The sequence below is a fragment of the Photinus pyralis genome, unplaced genomic scaffold (genome assembly GCF_008802855.1).
Source record: "Photinus pyralis isolate 1611_PpyrPB1 unplaced genomic scaffold, Ppyr1.3 Ppyr1.4_LG10, whole genome shotgun sequence".
Taxonomy (NCBI): domain Eukaryota; kingdom Metazoa; phylum Arthropoda; class Insecta; order Coleoptera; family Lampyridae; genus Photinus; species Photinus pyralis.
The window spans coordinates 4,587,973-4,598,592 of record NW_022170250.1 but is presented as its reverse complement, the minus strand read 5'-3'; the positions used below and the strand labels follow the sequence as shown (position 1 = coordinate 4,598,592).

The 10,620-nt window shown below is 37.5% G+C and overlaps 1 protein-coding gene across 3 annotated transcripts; it reads left to right on the top strand.

Annotated features, from left to right (window-relative positions):
- The first annotated feature begins 437 nt into the window (after positions 1 to 437).
- Positions 438 to 3,655, top strand: LOC116162259. Of its 3 annotated transcripts, XM_031475839.1 has the most exons (7): positions 438 to 666; positions 1,350 to 1,559; positions 1,684 to 1,929; positions 2,055 to 2,216; positions 2,272 to 2,495; positions 2,849 to 3,001; positions 3,386 to 3,655. In XM_031475839.1, the coding sequence occupies exons 2-7, from the start codon at positions 1,355 to 1,357 to the stop codon at positions 3,590 to 3,592; spliced, it is 1,197 nt and encodes a 398-aa protein (XP_031331699.1). In that variant the 5' UTR covers positions 438 to 666; positions 1,350 to 1,354; the 3' UTR covers positions 3,593 to 3,655. The 3 variants fall into 3 exon arrangements, with proteins under 3 accessions (XP_031331699.1, XP_031331698.1, XP_031331700.1); XM_031475838.1 differs by lacking the exon at positions 438 to 666 and having other exon boundaries at positions 693 to 1,559; XM_031475840.1 differs by lacking the exon at positions 438 to 666 and having other exon boundaries at positions 695 to 1,559; positions 2,849 to 3,008; positions 3,386 to 3,651.
- Positions 3,656 to 10,620: the final 6,965 nt, after the last annotated feature.

Below are 10,620 nucleotides of genomic sequence, written 5' to 3'. Positions count from 1 at the left end.
GATCATTATCTCACATTTAAAAACCAAATACCTTATGAGTTTATGAGAAAGCCAAGGTCATTTCTGGAAGTCAAAAGGTGGAAGGCTACAGAATTTCGTTTATTTCTGTTTTACCTGGGTCCTATAATATTAAGAAAAAGAGTCTCAGATGAAATATATGAAAACTTTTTGACCCTCCATGTATCAATGACATTACTGTCAAAGTGTGATAATTTACTGTATGCTAAGCAGTTACTTAGACATTTTGTACTAACTTACACAATGCTTTATGGAGAAGCAAATGTTTCCCATAATATACATAACTTGCTTCATCTTACTGATGATGTTGAAATATTTTGCAGTGTTGAAAACTTTAGTACATTTCCATTTGAAAATAAGATGATGTATATAAAAAAACTAATTCGTAAAGGTGATAAACCGCTGCAGCAAATCGTTAATAGAATATCCGAAAAAAACACACAAATTCTATTTAATGATAGCAAAACAATTACGTATCCAAAGTTCCAAATTGAACATTCGAAAGGTCCACTAATGGAAAATATATCTGGCGATAGATGGCAACAATTTGAAAAAATTGTGTTTGAAAAGTTCTTATTATCAATACAAGATGCTGATAATTGCTGTGCACTTATTGACAAAAGTGTGGTCATTATTAGAAACATTATAGTAAGTAGTAAAGGTAAATGTATTAAATTAATTGGTAACAAATTTTTAACCTACGAGGACTTTTATACGTCTCCCTGTAAGTCTTCAAAACTTAATATTTATTTGGCAAGTTATTTAGAAAATGAATTGAAATCATGGGATATAAATGAAATTGCCTATAAATGCATGAAGTTGTCTTATAAGACCAAATTTGTAATTTTACCATTAATCCACACAAACTAAGATTTATACAAATTTTTTAGCTTTTTAAGGTGGGCGTACACTGCAAACGAAATATATAAATCAGCTACTTATCGACCTACTTCCATACTTTTAAGGCATTCCAGGTCATCTATGCTAAACTGGACGAAGATTGAAATCATAGTTTCATTTAATTCATTTCAGCCCATGTTAGATTTAAAAGGCTTTTTCAGTTCATATACTAAACTACCTAAACGAAAACTGCCTCCAGAGTTGCTCAAACTTAGTTTAATTGTCCTTAGCTGATTTTAATTTCGTTTATTTCGCAATGCCCGCGCCCCTTTAATATTTTCTTATGTTTATATACTTATGTATAAGAGTTGTATAGCACACACATTTATTAAAAGTTTATGGGACGAAATTTTCACACATGTATCTACGTATAACATAGGTCTATTATAAGGTGTTTCTGTTCTTGTTTTGCCCTTTTGTTGTTTTTTTAGTTCCTATGGCGTCTCCAAATAATACATGGACTGTGGTGTGTTTCACCAATGATGAAACGGTGGAGGCAGTTCCGACAAAATGGTTAAGTGGAGATCAGTGCTTATGGCCAGTGGTAACTAGAGACAAATTAAATACCTACATAAGAAAATGTGAATTTAATTCATGTTGGCCATCACACACTGTGAGAACATTTCGGAATGCAACATATGGTAATCTTCATATTTGTGGTATTAAAAAAATAATTTGTGAAAGAATATGTACCTAATTTTTGATTAATGAAAACAAAAATTTAATTAGATAATAATCAAAGTGAAAAAGGAATTTTTTTTTTAGATAATTACTCTGTTGCGAGGAGCAAAGCTAATAAAGCTGAAAATACAAGTGACCTGAACACAGATTGTGATGATGGTCCTTTATCAGGAAAAAGGAAAAGAAAGACAAAAGTGATCTCTTCATCTTCAGACGACTCATCAGACACTGAATCTATGAATGAGATGCGGGCCAATAAAGGTAAAATGCCTTCTCCACCAGCATGGACTGATGATGAACATCGGACTCACAAAGATTCACATCAGTTAGGTAAGAGGCTGTCAAAATATTTTTTTATCAATTTTAATATAATGTTCAGAGTCCCTGAACACTTCAAATTAATGTTGCAACATTCTGTTTTATCTGAGTTCTTATATTTTATTTACCTTTTGTAGCTGAACCAGAAGCATGCATAGATGAACTTGAGGAACAGGTGGTTGTGGTACCACCTGTTATTGAATCATTACCTTCAACCTCGATTGCCCCTAGCCAACAAGAAAATGAAATTAACAATATCACACCACGAAAGCCTATAGACTCCATTAAGGAAAATATAAGCAAGTTTATTTAATTTTGTTAGAAATAAATTGATGTCTAATCAAATTTTTTCAGGAAGGGCAGACCGAACAAAATGTTGTTGCAATCCAGCTTTACTATACAACATTCAGGCATTACTTATCGAAATCAATAACAAGCTGAACAGTGTACCTAGGAAAGCTGAGGAAAATGAAGAAAATATCATTCGGAAATCCGGAATTAGTTTTCCTATGGAAACTATTCAGGAATTCGACAAATTTGAGAAATTCTTTTCGGCAAGAGAAAATTATTTAGCTTTGGTAATATTTTTTATTATGTTATTTAAACAATTCATAACCAACTTCGGCTGCACAAATTCCCAACTTTCTTTATATCAATTCTAAATTGGCATCAGCATTATGTTGGTAGTATGGTGCAGCGCTACCAGTATTAATGGTCTGTTGTTGTCAAGCTGCTGTAGATTTGTTTCAAGCATTAATATATAAAACACGTTTTATAACCATTAATTTTAAATTATACATGACATCAATATTGATTGATTATGTCATTGTTGTCTATGACGCACTGCTCTGATTAAAAGACTGCATGAAAAGCAATGCTTTGTATATTTCATTTAAACTTACCAATGTATGATGCAATGTATTTTTTGCAGGTTGGATTTTTCTCATCTATTGGAGGAGCTAATTTATATGAATTTGTACGTAGATGCCTTGCTCCTCTACTATGGGATGGATTATCGGAACAGTTTTCCTTCTTTGGAAAAAAAGGAAATCTTTCCTTTGGGGATAAAAATTTGGCAAAAATAATAATAGGTAAATACATTGTGTTAGTTTAACGAAATTGAGCGAATTAAACAATATTAATTCTCTAATGTCTTAAATATTACGCACATTATACCTACACACTGACCAGTAAATCCTGACTTTCAAGTTCTGGTGTGCACATTAGTGCGCAGTTCAGCAAAGCTACACATGGAATTTGTTAATCCCCAACATGCAGGTCTAATAGGAACGTTTCATGACCAGGATTTGCTGATCCATATTGGTCTGTACAGAAATAGTGTGCACAATATTTTTTAATGGACGAGAGATACTTGATTAATATGTGATATTAACTGTGTTATAAACTGTTTTGTTTAATACATTTTACTGCTGTGTATACATTGGTACAAACATTTGCAAAATTTTAGAAGCCGCTGAAAAAGGTGGACATGCAAAAAATAAAAAGGAAGTTGAGCAGAAACTGGGGGATTGGCTGCGAAGATCTAAGGAACGACGCATTCGGGCAGAACATAAACGTGCAACAAAAAAATAAGAATTTAGGTATGGAGAAGCGTGTTTTTTGTTTAGGTGCTATTGGAAACTTGAGTATCCCAAACACCATTATAGAATATTAAGGCAGAGGGCAATTTGTTGTTTAAGAGAATATTTTGTTTTTTACATGTTTTCTGTAAATACTTTGTATCAAACTCCATATTAAATCTTTGTTATTTTATTAAAACAAATTTTATTACTGCTTTTGAAAATCCCTGTTTTTATAAATTGGAACATTCCAACATCATCTTGTGAATGTCCCCGTGTAACATCTCGCATACATGTTTCTGTAACATCGCAAATGATGACATGGCTGTTGCCAGAGACGTCCCTGGGATGTCTATAGGAAAATAGGGACCTCTTAGGGATGTTTGTATTGTCTCATTGGAATGTTTTTAGGATGTTTGTGGGATGGAATTGTGTTATTAGGGACATACTACTAGATTTTGAGATAGTGAAGAAATCGCCTGTGCAATCTGGAGATCAATATCTAATTCATTTGTTGGACGGGGCCTTAACTGCTGAGTTTTGCGTCTTTTTGCTGGGGGTGTATCTGCAAGTTAGTTTCGTTTTAAAAAACCAGATGAGCTGCTGCAAAGTGAAGTTGTTCTATGATGTTGCTTTTGCATAGATGAATTAGAGCTAGTTTGCCGACATTGAACAGAATCAACCCCTTAAGGTGTTGTAAAAATGATGAATGCGTGAAGATCTCGAGGATCATTCGGTGGGTATTGAGTTCGGATTTTTTATTTCAACCAAGGCTGCATTACTTACTAACCCTGTCCATCAATGCAAAATTTGTTATGTTTAATCAGTACGACCAAATAATAATAAATAATTAAAACTGTCATGTCGTTTAGTATTTGTCTCATAATCACAATTAGCACATTTAAAATCCTTCTAAACTTTGTTTTAAAAGGCGTTGGTTAAGATTAGATTTATAATTATTGATCTCATAATCACAATCAGCACATTTCAAATCTGTCGAAACTAATAAATAAGAGATAAGTGGTGGTTAGTATTTGTCGCATAATCACAATTAGCACATTTAAAATTCTTCTAAACTAATAATACGGGACCACGCAGAGAGCCGAAACTGCACAACGACTGGTTGTGGTCTACTATTTCGCAGATCGCAAAGTTATCGAGAACTAACTGCCTGTGGCTGCAAACAGGGATACTGTGTGCATGTACGTCAGAAACGGTTTTCGGTACTTATACGCAACTTTGCGCATGGGAAGGACAAAGAATAACGAAACAAATCATGACGTGTTAGTATACATTACGTATTTATATATCTACTTTATTAAAATTTATGACATTTAATTGTATGCCTATATGCTTAAAATCAGTTTCTTGGTTCCTCAATAGATGACATCATTGTTGGGATTGGGTAGTCCGGAATTTTTGGGGATCAGGGCATTTTTTTACGGTCGCGGTCATCTCGGCGACCATTTATTTCCCGGCGATGGGCAATCTCGGCAATGCTTTGGTCGTCCCGGCAATTTGAATTGTGCGATCGGGGGGATAGAACACATTTAAGACACGGTAAACGTATGAATCAAATTCATGTTTATTATATTGAAACAATTTACCGGAATTAAGTTTTCTTATTTGTTTAGTTTATAGACAGAAATTTCTTCCTTCTAGATATAATACAATCTGAATAGACTATATTATCAAATTGAAATTATGCCATTTATAGGTAGGTAAAGTTTTCTGGTATCTACCTGCCTAGGTAAATAGGTGAAACGCAATTTTCTTTGCACTGATGGCAATTGTGTAAACAAACCGGCTTATTTGAGCTTCCTTACAAATCTCGGTTTCTTATATTTCTAAGAATGAATTGCAATGCACAGTAAACCTCTTTCGGTGCTAATTTGACAACCGCTCCTAAATCATTATTTATGTTAAGGTGGATTTTGGCGCCATGACCGTGCTGCGTATTTGATTTTCTCTCTTTTAACCAACCACTGGAATGTTAAGAGTGTGCGTGTATGTGCGGATGAATGGTGGCGGGTGCTGGGTTGTTCGGCGTGTGGCTGGCTTCGTATTGCGTACTCCTGTAACGTTTGCGGGTGTCGGAGGCTAATCCCCGGCTCCTCCTAAGGGTGTCATTGACCCTGAAGGCTTTTAACGTAGTCGGTTTGATGTGTATCGGAAAATAGGTTAGATACCCTATACATATTTATTTCCTCCGAAACATTAGTACTCGCAAATGGTTACTTTTATTAACCCTTATAAATAATACCAAGCGTGATGAAAATGCACCCCATGTAAATGTAGTCTTGCGTCTTCTAAACACCTGCTACATATTATTCGATATTACACTCTGAGCTGCCAATGCTTAAACCAACCGTAGAGCTACACAATTCTTTGATGAGTGGAATGCTACAGATCCCACCATTATGAAGAAATGCACAGCAACGAATAAAATTGAAGCTTACGAATAATCCAGTAAATAGAGGGGGGGTTATGGTGAGAGAGCTAGCAAACCATCCATTTTAAATGATGCTTTATTATCAGCCAATTAAGAAAATACATTTCTGGCAGGTATCTCGCGGTTGTGTCATCATCCCTTAAATGTTTGAAGTTTGCAATTATTTCTTATGGCAATAATTCCATGGCCGGGTCGATGGTGACTATGCGAGACAACAAACGAATGAAAATGGGGTTCAACCACAATCGGTCACCTTGCTTTCTTTCATTTCCCGAAGCCTGAGCCAGTCACTGGCAGCTGTGCCCTCCTGATGACCATCCCTTTTAGATTAGGCAGAAGGTCTGGAGTGGTGTGTGGCGTCTCTCCCGTACTTACCCTATGTTAACTTGCATCAAACTAGAGCGCAACCGTGTCAACGTCATTAATTAGGCATTCAGTTGAATCGGAATCATGTGTTCGCGTTCAGCCGTGAGTGCGATTGCTACAGGTAAGTATCACAAATTAATGAGTAATTTTGAGTGTACATGTGCACACATGAGTTTTATACAAAATGTAATCAAAAAAAGTCTACTGGAAATTAATGTCTAATGTACGTACAGTGTACACAGAAATAAAATGTAGTAAACTAAAATGGGACTCGCAATCGCGAAGACAGGTAAGGTCCAATTTATATTCAAACGCGAACGTTCACACGTTTCCTTACACAATCTTTACGAAATATACAACCGTAGCAACAAGCACACGTCTGAAACAATCCTGCGTCTTTGGCTTGTTTATTCCATCTCTTGTAAGTTTCATTAATTTCAAAATTGCATTCCCCCCTGATGGCCATAAACGGCAATTTCTTGAAGTATATCTTGAATTACAGACACAATTTGCTTTCTTCCCTGCTTACAAAAGAATGTAATTTACCAGTTCTGTACAAGTCGCAAAAAACCTTTCTTCATTTTCAAAACTGTGGCATGCACACATTACAGCACAAACAACCCCGAGCTAAAACGCGACGGACGCACTTATCGCCACACAATGCGAAACAAACAACCACCGCCGTCATAGGGCAGGCCTTTTATAAGGCGATACGCAAGCCGTGTATTACCCACTTGATCATCGTGCTGTCGACGATCGCCGAAGTAGCGGAAGAAGTGATTCTAAGAAGGCTGCAGGGCCCAACGGAGGAGTGACGCGTCATTCAAGACGAGCAATTCGGATTGCGGAAGGGTCACCACCAAGTGCTCGGGGCGGTAGAATACGCCAACAGAAGGCTTCAATGGGATCAGTCTTTTTGGACTGTTCATCGTTCGATTCATCATTCTGATGCGAGCTCTGACAGTAAGCAAAAGAATCAGTCAGCCAAGCGTTTAAAGTGCGGTAATCGGCACACCAACCTCGTATAGCGCGGTTAATTATTCAACAGCGCTCCATATCCAGTTCTGCGATACGATGACGCTACAACTACCCCGAGGAAGGTGCGGAAACACGAAAAACGAGCTAAGCGAATGTCCACGCCCCGTGTCGAACCATCGCCTAAAGATGCATTCAGGCAAGGAAAATCGGACGCAACGCAAACGTCATAGGATGCACTTGCCTTTGACTAATTGTATACAATTGTATATATCTAGATGTAAATAACCATATCCGTACTGTAACTAAACCACTCGAAAAGATTATCAAACAAGTATACATTGTGCACAACTCTTGTGCAGATAAAGCGGATTTTTCAAACCGAAATAGCTTTTGTTTTGACATAACCAATGGATATATTTCTTGCAGACGTCTCAATCGCCCTTTGTGAATACCCTCTTCAGACAATCCCTTCTTGAGGTATAAGGGAATATACCCGATCACGATAAGAGGTCGAGGAGGAGGGCTATGGTTGGTAGAAATTAATTCCTTTCCTCTGTTCGATGGATTGCCCCTTGTGGTGGTCTTGCTTTTATTATGTCCATGAAAATTATTCCTTTGATGCAGTTGCAAATGAGTGGAATATAATAAACCCCTATCCAATCGAGATGCGTATGATCGCAAAAACCCTTCCATAAGCACTCTACGTCGAATTATATTTCCAATGCTTCTGGATTGTGAGTAACAGGTTTTTTTCTCAAGGATCTACTCAGTTCAATCCTCAATCTGCACACTAGTTTTGTCGAGGATCTACTCAGTTCAACCCTCAATCTGTACACTAGTTTTGTAGAGGATCTACTCAATTCAACCCTCAATCTGCACACTAGTTTTGTCGAGGATCTACTCAGTTCAATCTTAATCTGGACACTAGTTTTGTAGAGGATCTACTCAGTTCAACCCTCAATCTGGACACTAGTTTTGTCGAGGATCTACTCAGTTCAACCCTCAATCTGCACACTAGTTTTGTCGAGGATCTACTCAATTCAACCCTCAATCTGCACACTAGTTTTGTCGAGGATCTACTCAGTTCAACCCTCAATCTGTACACTAATTTTGTCGAGGATCTACTCAGTTCAATCCTCAATCTGTACACTAGTTTGTCCAGGATGTACTCAGTTCTCAGTTCAACCCTCAATCTGCACACTAGTTTTGTCGAGGATCTACTCAGTTCAACCCTCAATCTGTACACTAGTTTTGTCGAGGATCTACTCAGTTCAACCCTCAATCTGCACACTAGTTTTGTCGAGGATCTACTCAATTCAACCCTCAATCTGCACACTAGTTTTGTAGAAGATCTACTCAGTTCAACCCTTAATCGGTACACTAGATTTGTCGAGGATCTACTCAGTTCAACCCTCAATCTGCACACTAGTTTTGTCGAGGATCTACTCAGTTCAACCCTCAATCTGTACACAAATTTTGTCCAGGATCTACTCAGTTCAACCCTTAATCTGTACACTAGTTTTGTCGAGGATCTACTCAGTTCAATCCTCAATCTGTACACTAGTTTGTCCAGGATGTACTCAGTTCAACCCCCAATCTGTACAAAAGTTGACTAGTGTGTCCTCTGTTCGATAAGTTGCCCCTTGTGATTATGCTTTTATTATGTCCATGAAAATTATTCCTTTGATGCAGTTGCAAATGAGTGGAATATAATAAACCCCTATCATATCGAGATGCGTATGATCGCAAAAACCCTTCCATAAGCACTCTACGTCGAATTATATTTCCAATGCTTCTGGATTGTGAGTAACAGGTTTTTTCTCAAGGATCTACTCAGTTCAATCCTCAATCTGCACACTAGTTTTGTCGAGGATCTACTCAGTTCAACCCTCAATCTGTACACTAGTTTTGTCGAGGATCTACTCAGTTCAACCCTCAATCTGTACACTAGTTTTGTAGAAGATCGACTCAAGTCAACCCTCAATCTGTACGTAAGTTTTGTAGAGGATCTACTCAGTTCAACCCTCAATCTGCACACTAGTTTTGTCGAGGATCTACTCAGTTCAACCCTCAATCTTCACACTAGTTTTGTCGAGGATCTACTCAATTCAACCCTCAATCTGCACACTAGTTTTGTCGAGGATCTACTCAGTTCAACTCTCAATCTGTACACTAGTTTTGTCGAGGATCTACTCAGTTCAACCCTCAATCTGCACACTAGTTTTGTCGAGGATCTACTCAATTCAACCCTCAATCTGTACACTAGTTTTGTCGAGGATCTACTCAGTTCAACCCTCAATCTGTACACTAGTTTTGTCGAGGATCTACTCAGTTCAACCCTCAATCTGTACACTAGTTTTGTCGAGGATCTACTCAGTTCAACCCTCAATCTGTACAAAAGTTGACTAGTGCGTCCTCTGTTCGATAAGTTGCCCCTTGTGGCCATGCTTTTATTATGTCCATGAAAATTATGCCTTTGATGCAGTTGCAAATGAGTGGAATATAATAAACCCCTATCAAATCGAGATGCGTATGATCGCAAAAACCCTTCGCAAAAACCCTTCCATAAGCACTCTACGTCGAATTATACTTCCAATGCTTCTGGATTGTGAGCAACAGATTTTTTTCTCAAGGATCTACTCAGTTTAACCCTCAATCTGTACACTACTTTTGTAGAGGATCGACTCAATTCAACCCTCAATCTGCACACTACTTTTGTCGAGGATCTACACAATTCAACCCTCAATCTGCACACTACTTTTGTCGAGGATCTACACAGTTCAACCCTCAATCTGCACACTAGTTTTGTCGAGGATCTACTCAGTTCAACCCTCAATCTGTACACTAGTTTTGTCGAGGATCTACTCAGTTCAACCCTCAATCTGTACACTAGTTTTGTCGAGGATCTACTCAGTTCAACCCCCAATCTGTACGTAAGTTTTGTCGAGGATCTACTCAGTTCAACCCTCAATCTGTACAAAAGTTGACTATTATTCCATAAGTTATCCATTGTAGTCTTGGTTTTATTGTATTTTTGTTATATATATTTATATTCACTCCCAAGTACATGTGGAATGGAATGTGAGCAACCCACTGTGTCTTGTGAACAGATTTTTTTGTCAAGGATCTACTCAGTTCAACCCCTGCTCTGTACACAAGCTGACTAGTGTGCTCTCTGTTCGATAAGTTGTCCTTTCTTCGTTCCTTTAACTAGTGTGGGTGATACTTCACGAAGCGGACCAATGAGTAAAGCTTCTGAATTCTACGGTGCATCTTGTAAATATCTGTGGCAATCCTTTTTTAGGTTACAAAAAATTAATTAGAAAA